Raw genomic sequence first — 11,704 nt, 5'->3', positions numbered from 1 at the left:
GGAGCCGGATATGACAGCGTTTAGTCATGCAGCGCTTGTGCGCAAACAAAAACTCAGCTGTGTATTAATTTACAATAGGCAGGGCCAAGTCACTCGAAGGACATATAAACTTTTCCAACAAGTAAATCGCCATTCACTGCGTAATCCACTGAGTACAGATTTATCCACAGGATAGCGTTATCCACCCCTCGAACAACCGTTAACAATTGTTGGCTTTCAATGGCGTTACAGATGATTCTCAAACAGGTTGTTTCCAAACTCCATCATCCTGTATGGCTAATAGTTGTTTTGAGTGCTCGATGAAAATAAAGGTGGAAATGATGCAAACGATCAGTTCAATTCCTCAAACACACACAACGCCGTCACTTACATAACTTAAACTCTACATTTTTACCGCCTGAAACAAGTACGGTATCAATACCCTAAGTCGGACGAGACCATTACTACACATATGTATCCTTTGTGTTTCACAGTCTCTGTGATTACAGTGTGGGGAAGGAAAGGTGATGAGTTGGGGAAAGAAAAGCTAATATTCAATTTTGGCTAATAAAAGGGACGTTCATTTGAATTCGAAGTGATGCGCTAACTCAAGGATTTAAGTTAAATGTCATTTTCTACCCATACAATACGTACGTCAATTCTTGGGTGAAGAATCATATAACGGTCCGTTACCGCGAAAATAGATTTAAATGTCTCAAATATTAGGGTATTCCATTAGAACCACATTTTATTGGGTTCATCGCGGCACTGAAACTCATCCGGAAAGAGGCCAAGCCGTTTTCCTTAAAAATTTGCTCAAACAAAAATACGTTACAATGTCTTAATCAATAACTTTTTTCCAAACTATGTACATAATTACATTTTGGTATAATAAATAGTGTCTTAATGATATACATTTGAACTTCTTGAAAATTGACATTTGAAAGGTTATTTGGTATTTTTCAGATACTGAACTGATCCACAGAAGACCAAAAACAAAAACTATTTTTTATAAAAATATCGGCTTAAAGCTATATTTCTGACTCAAACGCCATTTCCAGTCATAAAACAGTTCAAATATAGTTGTCTTGATTATTCTAGTTCTGTAATTTTCCTGATCATTCTTTCTCTTTCTCCATGACACCTCAATCTCTTTGACCAAGTTATTAAGCAAGATAAGCCAAAGCCTTCTGATCTTTTGTTCTCTTATCAGACAGCCCATCGAACTTCACTACACTCCTTTCTGTTGGGATTGTTAAACTACCCAATGTGGACTGGACTCTTGGACCTCTGAATGTCAGATCTTGGCGAGCACTAAGAGCCTTATGTACCATTTTCGTAGCCTGGAAGTGATGGACAACAAAATTAAAACGATACTTCTTAATCAGCAGTCAGAAGGATCCTCAAGAACAAAAGCTTGCAAGATGTTCCTTTATCACTCATGTTTGAAATACCTTAGTTCTCTACTCATAAGAAGTAAACATATTCCTATCACTGATTATTTCCTGACACGGTGTATTCGAAAACTTCGCCACCATTATTTCAAACCAGCATAGTTCGCATAAAATTTCGCTGTTCATACAGAAAAAAAATCAAATTACAACAATTTATTTTAAAAGAAGTATTTATATGAACAGTCTTTGCTATTTGTCATTAGTTGGCATGCAACTTGTGGTTATAAAAATTTATCTACCTTTTTCTTCCCCTTTATAATATTGATGTGGAAATCCTGTTCCTCCATACAAACTCGCATTTCAGGGAATACCGAGCCACGAATTGGAGGGAGAATTGATTTGCCACTAAATCTGGCAGCTGTCTCTGAATTCTTCGCACCTGTCGTATTAGATAAACATTAATATAAAAACAATTATTATTTAATATTTCCTTACTCGGCAAGATATGTAAATCAGGCCCGCTTACGTACTCAATTTTAATCCTCAATCTGAGAGAGAAGTGTTTAGTGGATCTAAAGCGCTCTTACAACCTAGACTCTAATTTAGTTCATCTGTGTCGTACCTGTAGCATGCTGAGACAGCTCTTGATAGCTGTTTGTTTCTCTGATGGAAGCCTCGGCCTGACGCGCCGCTGTTATTCCCATGTGACTCTTCATGACGTCAGTGATTGATCTCCCAGGAAAAAGGCGCGAAAATATGGAGACAACCTCTTTGTTTTCTGGATCCAAAGATAGTGAAATAAGAACATCATACCGAGCTCCGTCCAAATCCTACACACAAACAAACAAACATGTGATTATTTTCGTTATGTTAATCGGCGTGGATTAACATAATTATTACATGAAACACACAGAGCAAAGAAGACAGATATGAAGGTGAGGTAAAGTGATTGTTTCGGTTTCAAACTTCTTTAAAGGTCACTTGAAGTAAAGTAACAACAAATTGAAAGCAGCCACATAAGTTACAAATTTTTCACTTCACAGTAAGTTTTTTAATCCACTCACGATTCCAAAACTTCATTCACCAACGCAGTTTACTCTTGGTGCTGCATTCACATCCATGAACTGCGTCATTCTCACCCTCCCCCCCCCCCCAAACAGCGGTTGAATGTGATCTAAATTGGGCATCTGCCCCCCCCCCCCCGTTTAATTTTCACCGTACCCCTTAGTAACAATGAAGGAAGTAAATTTTCGCCTGCAACGCTGGACTTTGGATTCAACACTCACTCATGGCGATAAGAGAAAATTCGAGTTAAATGCGTTTAATTGCGAAGGTGCACCGTAACGTGTCAAAGCTACTGTTCTGTAATTCCAGCCTGTGAGTTTACATGGCGGATTTCTTTTCATACATCATGAAATTGAGGAATTTCATCTTGTACCATACCTCGATCATGTACCGGGCCCTGGCGCGTGACAGGTAGTAAGCTCCAATGCGGGGGTTGTAGCGGATACACGTGGTAAGATGATCAATAGCCTCCAAATAATGTCTGTTGTAATACTCCAGTATACCAAACTCATTATAAACAATCGACAATCGGCATCTCACGGACCAATCACTGTTGTCCATCTCCAGTGCTTGCTGGTAGTCGGAAAGAGCAAAGTGCAACTCATTCAGCCGGAAGAAACAATCTAAAGAGAAGATAAAGGAAAATGGACATTGAAAATTTGCTGCTAAATAAATAACACATTTTGTACATGTTAGGTAAAGTAAAGTTTACATACCTCCTCTGTTGATATACAGTCCTTTTTCTTTTTTCTCCCCTTTAATCGCTTTGTTCAGAAGAACAACTGCTTCATCATAGAATTCTTTCCTAAAAACCAAAATAAAATGCATAAGTCAATTAATTAATTAACAAATTATTAATGCACCAGAAATTTCAAGTAAAAGCTCCACAAAATTTGCTTTTACATGTACTCAAGATATATCAGATCTACATGTGATGTTTAAACAAATTTTGTTACAGAGCATCAAAGTTTTTGCGAGTTTTCAAGGCTTTTTATACATGTAGCTTTGCCTCATTGACTGTTTTATTGAGGATGCTGGTATCTAGACGACCATTTTACTTGGCTACCAGAAAATTTTGAGTAAACTGTAAACTTTGCCATTTCAATCACAATCTGGGTTCAAACATAATTCTAATCTAACAATGAAAATGAATTTATCTCTCTATTTGGCAGCTGTAACACTAAAGAGGGGCCTTGCATCAATGGTGAAAAACACCATAATCAGGCAGGAAAAAAAATTTTTCTGTCAAACCCTGACCCTTATTATTCTTACCTGAAGCATTCCACAGCAAAGTCATTATAACAGAGAAGTAACTGTCTCTGTGCCTCCTTGTATGTCTCATTTGATTCCTCGTGATCAGTTTTATCCATGGCTAGTAGATAATCATCTATAGCAGCATTGAAATCAGACATCCTTCTATGAAGACTGCCACTAAAGAAATACACACATGTCATCTTGGAATACAAGGAAATCAAGAGAGGGCTCCATACTGAACATAGAGTACAGGGCGTACCACCCTAACAGTAATGTAATCAAAGCATCTACATTGTAACTCTGACCAACTGACTGACTCCCTGAGTGATTCACTGAACTGTTGGCTGACTGATTGTGGTACTGCTAAATTAATTGACTGTATGGTGAAGTGTCTCTAATTTCAATAAGGTTTTTTTGAAAAACAGTATATTGTGCACTTACCGAAAGACGTGGAATTCTGCCATGGATGGATTAGTTTCAATAGCAATGGAGATTTTGGATAGAGCCTCTTTTACCTTACCAACCAAATGTAACTGTATGGCCTATTACAGACCAGAAAAAATATCTCTAAGTCAGCGACAAAATTTTGTTGAAATCTTATAAAAGCTAACCAAGAAATGAATACATGTACCAATATCTGATATATTGATCCAATAATTTTCTTGCACCAAACAATAATTAGAGCAGCTACTCGGTAATAGAATATCAAAATTATATGTAAAATTGAAGATTTGATAAGAAAATTAAAAAAGGTCATGAGAGAACAACTAAACTTGATCAACATAGAGTCTCTGTGGCGCAGTGGTAGAGCATTGGAGTGCAGAATCTGAGGGTCTGAGGTTTGATTCCTAATGGGAACTCAGAATTTTTTATTTTCCCTTGCTCATGATAAGGCAAAAAACATATTTCTCCATTTCTTCACCAAGCTCAAAATTTACAATCTCTCTTATCCCATTTGTAAACTTTTCTAATTGTAACACTTTCAAGTTGAGACTAAATAATGCCACATTACTGTTGGTATTAGCCATACTTACCTGTTGTCTGCTGTCCTTTGCCCTCTTTTCAAGTGATGCCATAAGAGTTTTAGCTTCTGTGTTATCTGGAGCTAGTGCAAGTGCATCTTTGACATCATAGTAGCAAAGAGTTGACTACAAAATATGGTAAAACCATTTGTTAGAAAGAGAAAATCTCTACCAGATAAAAGGATGACAATCTAAGTTTCTAACCACAAACAGTTTAAAATTTTACATCAAATTTTTATAGATTGAATTAATCCCATAATGAAAAACTGTTATTGTACAGTATGTAATGTGTTCTAAAATCACTTCACAAAGTTAAAAACTGTAAATAAAATCATCAATAAAGATTCTATGGTTGTGTTCACACTGAGATATGACTTGACTGATTGAGGAACTAGAAAACAATACATTTCTCTCTCAAGGAGAACATTTGAATTTTTAAGACACAAGTTCAAGCCTTTGATTTAGACAATTGCTCACATTACGGAACAGTTCATGAAGTCTGGCTCTCATGATGAAAAGGTCTGGGTTCTCAGTTTCTTCTTCAAGTCGTTTATTAACAAGTGCTAAACATTCTCCATGTCTTTGAAGAGCAGCCAAGCAAGCCACACTGTAAAATAATAATAATAATAATTAAAAAAAAAAAAAGGTAAAGTACAATTTCAATGGTCATGAATGAGTAACATCATCATCATTAAGTATATTAGTACCCAGGATTAAGTCTCTCACCTCCTTGTGTGATAACCAATCACCTCAGGTTTCATCTCAGCTGCTCTAGAAAATGATTCCAATGCTTCACTGTAAAGTTTTTCATCAAATAAACATTGTCCTTGTAAAAAGTAAAGGAATGCTAATCTAGAATAAGTCAAATCATTATCTGGATCCAATATACATGCTTTTTTAAAGTTTAAAATTGCTGACTGAAAGTCACAGATCTGTAAGTAACTCTCCCCTCTTGCAATATAATTTTTCACAATGTCTGGCTTCAGAGAAATAGCTTTATTGTAGGATGTTATGGCTTGGTTATGATCTTCTAATTCAGCAAATGTTAGGCCTTCAGTGAAACTGCAATAAAAATAGCAAAAGAGATAAATCACTAACTGTCACAATAAAAAAATGTGTATCGCCTGCATGTAGCTAAACAAAAGGGATTGAAAATATCCTCTCCAGTAAAAATACCAAATTCAACTAACAAGAGATAAGAATAGACAGACATAATGCCTTATAGATATAAAAAGACCTCTTCTAAAATAATCTACAAGGAAATAAAACCCAAGTAAGAAAGATAAAAATAATTAAATACAAGTACATGTCTTGAAAATAACAGTCAGTAAACCCTTTTTTTAGAGGATCTCAGTGGTCAACTTTAATTTTACACACAAAAAAATTGAACAAACGTTTTCTAACCACTTTTGTACCAGGGAAAGATAGGACAATTCTACAGATATAGACGAAAATAGTAAAAAAAAAAAGGGAAGGTAATCTATCAAGTTTTAATGTTTACAGCTATACGTGGTCATAAAAGTACTAAGTACTCCAAAATGGTGGGATGCCTTTATGTTTAACAGACTTAAAATGATCGATTTTAAGATCTATAATTGATATCACTTTAATTTAACACTTCTCACCGCTGAAGACATTTAAAATTTCAAAACAGAACGTATACTTACTGTTGTTCAGCTTTGGCGTCTATGACAGTTTCTGTTGTTAACACAACAATCGACTTTCTCCGGTAATTTGAGTGAGGAGTGTTCGTAGTTGGAACTAGCTCTGCCAGTCGAAACGAATTAACTATAGTCTTCCTTCTCTTCCGTATTTCTTTGGTAACCTCGCGGCTAAGAGGCGAAGGCTCTTCGCCATTGTTTTCGTCCGATTCTGAGTGTGGTTCAACAAATTTTACAAGAGCAGTTTGAAGAGAGGGAACATCGCTTTTTTCCTCTGCATTTCCATTTTCATTTTCTGAAGAAAGTCTGACTGGTGCATCAATTGGCATTTTCTGTATCTACTGTTGCTGCTCTTTTTCTTTTGTGGAATCACAACGTTGATAAATTCACACTTAAATTGTTAACTTAGTATTTCCGCCAAGCCAGACGCCATGTTTGTTGTGTCTCAATGGAAACGTAACGGTGTTCATATATATCGCTGGCTCAGGTAAATTACTTAGTCCCTCGCGGCTTTGTCCGATTCCCTGTGATAATTTCTTCTGGAAGGAGCCGACTTTAATTTCACCATTTCACAATGAAAAAGCACTTTTTGGGAAAATTACGAAACCTTTTATTAGTTTTCAAAGGTTAAGAGCAATCTATCTGTCCCAATGTTATTCCTCCCATGAGAAAAAAGCAATCGATGAAAACAGAATTCGTATGGTAGTCTTGAATTAATGCTTTGACATTTGTATCGACTCAATTTCGGAGTCTGGAGTTTTATTTCCGTCTGTCGACTTTTAATTTTCTGACTTTTGTCTTTGGATTTCTAATTTCCAACTTCAGCCATGCAGTTCGGATCTAGGACATTCGATTTTGGAGTGCGTCTATCGACTTCCGGCTTCGCACTTCCAATTTCTGATTTCAGATTTCGGATTTCGAACATTCGATTTCGGAGTTCGGAGCTTTTTTTTTCCCAACCTTTGACGACTTTCATTCATTAGTTGCTACATGTTTACCTTCGACTTACATGGTCGACCTTCCTTTTTTCAGATTTCGACTCTTAAGTGCCATTTTCAACGTCCACTTTCACTTCGGAGGTCCAACTTTCTTCTTGAGTCAGGATACAAAATCAAAATATGAGAGCATTCTAATCACTTAGAAAAGAAAGGTACAGCGGTGTCCCAGATATATAAGAGAGAAATTATGTTTCAAGTCCACAAATTAAATAAGACAGAACTTTTTAAACCTAGGAGTTACTAGCGTCTTATCTCTCCTCCTAGTACCATACATGAATTAAATCTTACGCTAAAGAGAATTAGGCAAGTGATCCACAACTTGAAGTGCTTTCCATTCTTCAACAAATTCTCCTAGTCAGCACTAAAGGGGATGGAGGGTGAACAGTATGTAGAATATGCAGTAATGTTAGGGGTGTCAGGAGTTGAACAAATAGAAGAAAACAGTTCGCAAATAACAGGGAAAAGAAAGGATTTTTCAATTAATTTTTAATGAAGAAAATAACTTTGCGAGAAATTATAAACAGTTTATAACCAACCCACACATTCTTAAGAAGGAATAAGAATAACTGCTGCATGCGTAGCATGGCTATGTTTTTAATACTGTTTTAAAGAAGTCCTATTTATATTAAAACACTCTCAAGCACTCAGTCGAAGAAGAGTAATGCGAATGAAAGAAAAACAAACCCGGCCTTTCAATTACTTTGCCCGAGGAGTACTCGAGCCGGATTTTTCTTGCTCATAAAGCACCTGGGCACTCCTTCCTTCTGGGCTAGAGAAAGCTAAACAATGTCCTGAATAAATGTTGCATTGGTCATCCTCCCTCCCTCCACATTATCCGTTCGATTTTTATCAATTATTAAAAACAGAAAGTTTTGGAAATTCATCCAATGCTATTGTAACTGAGAAAATAGAGACACTTCCACAATAAACTTCAAGCAGTCATGAATTAATAATAACGGTGTTACAGTCTTAACTCACATTCAAAATTCAAAATGTGTAATACATGTCTAACTTCGCTATATATATTACTCGGATATATAAATCATGCGTTGTATGTGTTATCTATTTTAAAGTAATCCTTTGTTTTATAAATCATCAGAGACAGAAAGCTCGAGAAATTGCCATATCAAATTTAGTTATGTGCAAAATATAACTGGTGATTTAAGTATCTTAAGTAGTTATGTGCAAAATATAGTTGTTGATTTAAATATCGAGTAGTTATGAATTAATAATAACGGTCCCACCCCCACTTTCAATTAGTTTATGAGATGTTCAACACGTTGTTCTTTAAATGTTCTCACATGGACATGACTATCAGAAAAAGTAGAATATATCATCAAAGGTTGAACGGCTACTGAGGCACTTACGTAAAAGCGACAAATTGAGCTAAGGGAACTTGAATAATCGCAAGACATTTCAGAACAGGTGCATGTTTGATAAGGTAGTAATATGTCCTTATCATCATTATTTTCCTTTCTCGTAGAGAAATGGCTGGTTGAACTACCTTACAATGTTTGTATGTATGGATTAAGCGATAGACCGGGAGTATTCTTCACACCTTTGGCCGGTAAAATCTATTTTATAAGGCTTGTTCACATCTCTGGTTCTGTGGGTTGTGGGATTAAGCAAAAAGCTAACTGGGGTTGTCATTCGAACATCGGAACCATTCTCACAGATAAAGATAAAAACGTTGTTTACCCAGAAGATCAGAGAGCTCATGCTTACAAGCTCTTTGGATTTTCAAAGGATTCCCCTGAACTGATGCTAAAATTCACCACTCCACTGGTGGTAGCCGCTGGTCAAGAATATCAGGTGTGGTTTTTGGAGGACCTAACTGACATTTACGAAGGCAATAACAACCCTGGACCATCCTGCATGAAGGTCATTTATTTGTTCAGCTTATGATATGGAACAAATGAATGAGGACGATATGAAAGCACGAAACGTGCACCAGGGAATGAGAATCATATGAGAAGTTAACGCTATCAAGACTTTTGTTTCTCAGAATGAAGTTTTTACCCCGCGCATTTTTCACTTTTTCAGAAAGCTTTTAGCTCGAAAAAACAAGCTAAGAAACAGAAGACTGAAAATAATTTACTTAAATGCATTGTGTACAAGCAGCTGTCTATTACAGACAATAAAGGCTTGTTTACATGAAGGTGGGACACCCCATCTAGGTGAGGTAAGCCACCAAGTCGTGGTCGAAAAATAGCCCACGTTTATGTACAATCTTACAACCCTAGGATCCCGGGGTGAGGTTTTCAGCGCGCTTGTAAATGTATCATGAATGCGACCCTGGCTACGCGGTTACCCAACCTTTAGACGTTTAAATGGCAAATCGCGTCCCCGGCTAACAGGGTTACCCTACCTGGCAGACCGGGAAAACCGCCTAGGCGGGTTACCTCACCTACCTGTGGTCCTCTTCCTCCATATAAGCAGGCCTTAAAGCTGCCATAGGTATGGCGACAAAAATCCATGCGACGTAGAAACTAATGCGTTCATGATAGTTGAGATAGAAGACAATTGCACAATTTTGGTCTAATACTACGCTGAACCATCTACTCTCTACGCCACACCTCATCAAAAAATCAAACAGGTAATATGACGCAATCCTCACCAACAAATCAGAGTGTATTCAGCTTTTTCGATAATTATCTGAACTTTTTAATAAAGCGCTGACCTGCAATCTACGGATTACCACTCGTCAGTTTATAGTCTCTTACCCTCGTCGCGTATCCTCTGCTTCTCTATTTGTACTAATGCCGACGTAAGAGGCCTTAGTCTACAGTATTGCTATAATAAAATTGATTTAGAAGCGAAGGCGATCCTTACCTAGAGATAGTATGGCTGATCAAGGAGGGAATTCCACATTCGTTGCTGGTTCTGGTCAGCTCCTCGAAGTACAATTGAAGCGTTACCCTGGGCACAGCCTTTTATTTGGGTAAAAGACAGAAAGTCGTAATGATTAACAGAGTTAAACCCGTGTTCGAAATAGAATGAACAAACCTTTTCGGCTGTTAGCGTTCACTTCTGAGCCAGACGAAACAAACCATTGGGATAGTCTCTGGGTTTTGTTTTAACGAGGAAGTTGCCTCAAAATCGAGTTTAATATAAATCTTATCGTTTCTTAAAATATGCTCACTTATCGCGATTCCATGCTGTGTAAAGTTTATCAAACAACCAACGAAACAATCGTAATACTGAAGGACGCGACAAAACAGTTATCCCTTCGACTCTCAACAGTACCTATGTACAAAGAGGCACCAAAAATAGGATGCAACCTTTTTCGTCGAGAGACATTACCACATCACGGTTATGAATTAATGATATCGATCCTTCTTCATGTTGAAGATTCGATCTGTCCCTTAGATTCGAAATGTTCTACATGAGAGTAACTTTGCTTCATATTTTTCTGTTATGTAAATCAATTACATTCAGGAAGATTGAATCTTTCTCAGGCTTCGACGCGATTATCATTTTCGTGTCGCTTATTTTATCGACCATGATTTTCATGTTCTTGATGTACCCGAAGTCGAATCCATTTATGTCACGAATCAGAGAGTTTATCTGCTTCGGTGTTTAAAAAGATCCGCCATATTGGCCGGCTGCACAATAATACAACACCACTAAGACTGTTCCATGACGCTACTGCTCTGTAGGAGAACGACGACAAAACTTTCCGCGTGGGATGAAAAAAAAAGTAAACAAAGCGAGGCTTTGCTTTTCGTTCGGCTTTTCATTTTTTGTCATTATTAATCGAAAATTGGGTTTGATTATTAAGACCTGACTTCGTTATTTGAGGAGTAAGAAATGACAAGTTTGTTCTACATCTTTTTTCCCGTAGAAGTTCATCACTTCACCTCTACTCCATGCATTAGCCCCAGTTTCCTATGTTACTCCTATCAAAGGTATTCTAACGTGAATCATTACAATGTGGTTTGAAGTTCAAACCGCGTCACTCCCCCTCTCTCTGTGGAAACCTTTTGTTAGAAGTTAGGTGAATGTTGTCGCATATCACAAGTATTTGCAGTGTCAAAGTGTGCTTTACCAAAAAGCGTACGATTAAGTACTAGATTTGAAGTCAAATCTTGTGTAATTAAATATTATCAAGCTTTTCTCGATTTTAATTAAAAAATGTAAAGTTGATTTTTCCGATCGATAAGATAAATCTTCGTGAAGCTCTTTGGAATTAAATAGTTCATCCAGTTAAAAATTAACTTTGCTTTCCCGAGCAATATTCAGAAAATGAAACTGATTAATTATTAAGTGGACGCAAAGGGTTTCTTTTACAAACATAATCATAAAATTACAATTCTTTCGATTGGTTTAAA

At 36.8% G+C, this 11,704-nt stretch overlaps 1 protein-coding gene across 1 annotated transcript; it reads right to left on the bottom strand.

Moving 5' to 3' along the window:
* Positions 1–62: 62 nt before the first annotated feature.
* On the bottom strand, positions 63–6,807 carry LOC131785308 (tetratricopeptide repeat protein 16-like). The gene is made up of 11 exons (XM_059102169.2): positions 6,382–6,807; positions 5,441–5,776; positions 5,192–5,321; positions 4,727–4,840; positions 4,134–4,234; positions 3,711–3,869; positions 3,155–3,243; positions 2,817–3,061; positions 1,996–2,203; positions 1,673–1,812; positions 63–1,322 (listed from the first exon to the last, which is right to left on the bottom strand). The coding sequence occupies exons 1-11, from the start codon at positions 6,702–6,704 to the stop codon at positions 1,146–1,148; spliced, it is 2,022 nt and encodes a 673-aa protein (XP_058958152.2). The 5' UTR covers positions 6,705–6,807; the 3' UTR covers positions 63–1,145.
* Positions 6,808–11,704: the final 4,897 nt, after the last annotated feature.

Source organism: Pocillopora verrucosa, chromosome 4 (assembly GCF_036669915.1).
Source record: "Pocillopora verrucosa isolate sample1 chromosome 4, ASM3666991v2, whole genome shotgun sequence".
Classification (NCBI taxonomy): domain Eukaryota; kingdom Metazoa; phylum Cnidaria; class Anthozoa; order Scleractinia; family Pocilloporidae; genus Pocillopora; species Pocillopora verrucosa.
This window is presented reverse-complemented; position numbering and strand designations above follow the sequence as displayed.

Bases quoted from the DNA above. Each gene is read 5' to 3' on its own strand.
- LOC131785308 (XM_059102169.2), bottom strand. From the start codon at position 6,704: ATGCCAATTGATGCACCAGTCAGACTTTCTTCAGAAAATGAAAATGGA. The intron at 2,204-2,816 runs GTATGGTACAAG...GTTTGTGTGTAG, and splicing joins GGGCCCGGTACATGATCGAG to GATTTGGACGGAGCTCGGTA. The intron at 1,813-1,995 runs GTACGACACAGA...CTAATACGACAG, and splicing joins GCTGTCTCAGCATGCTACAG to GTGCGAAGAATTCAGAGACA.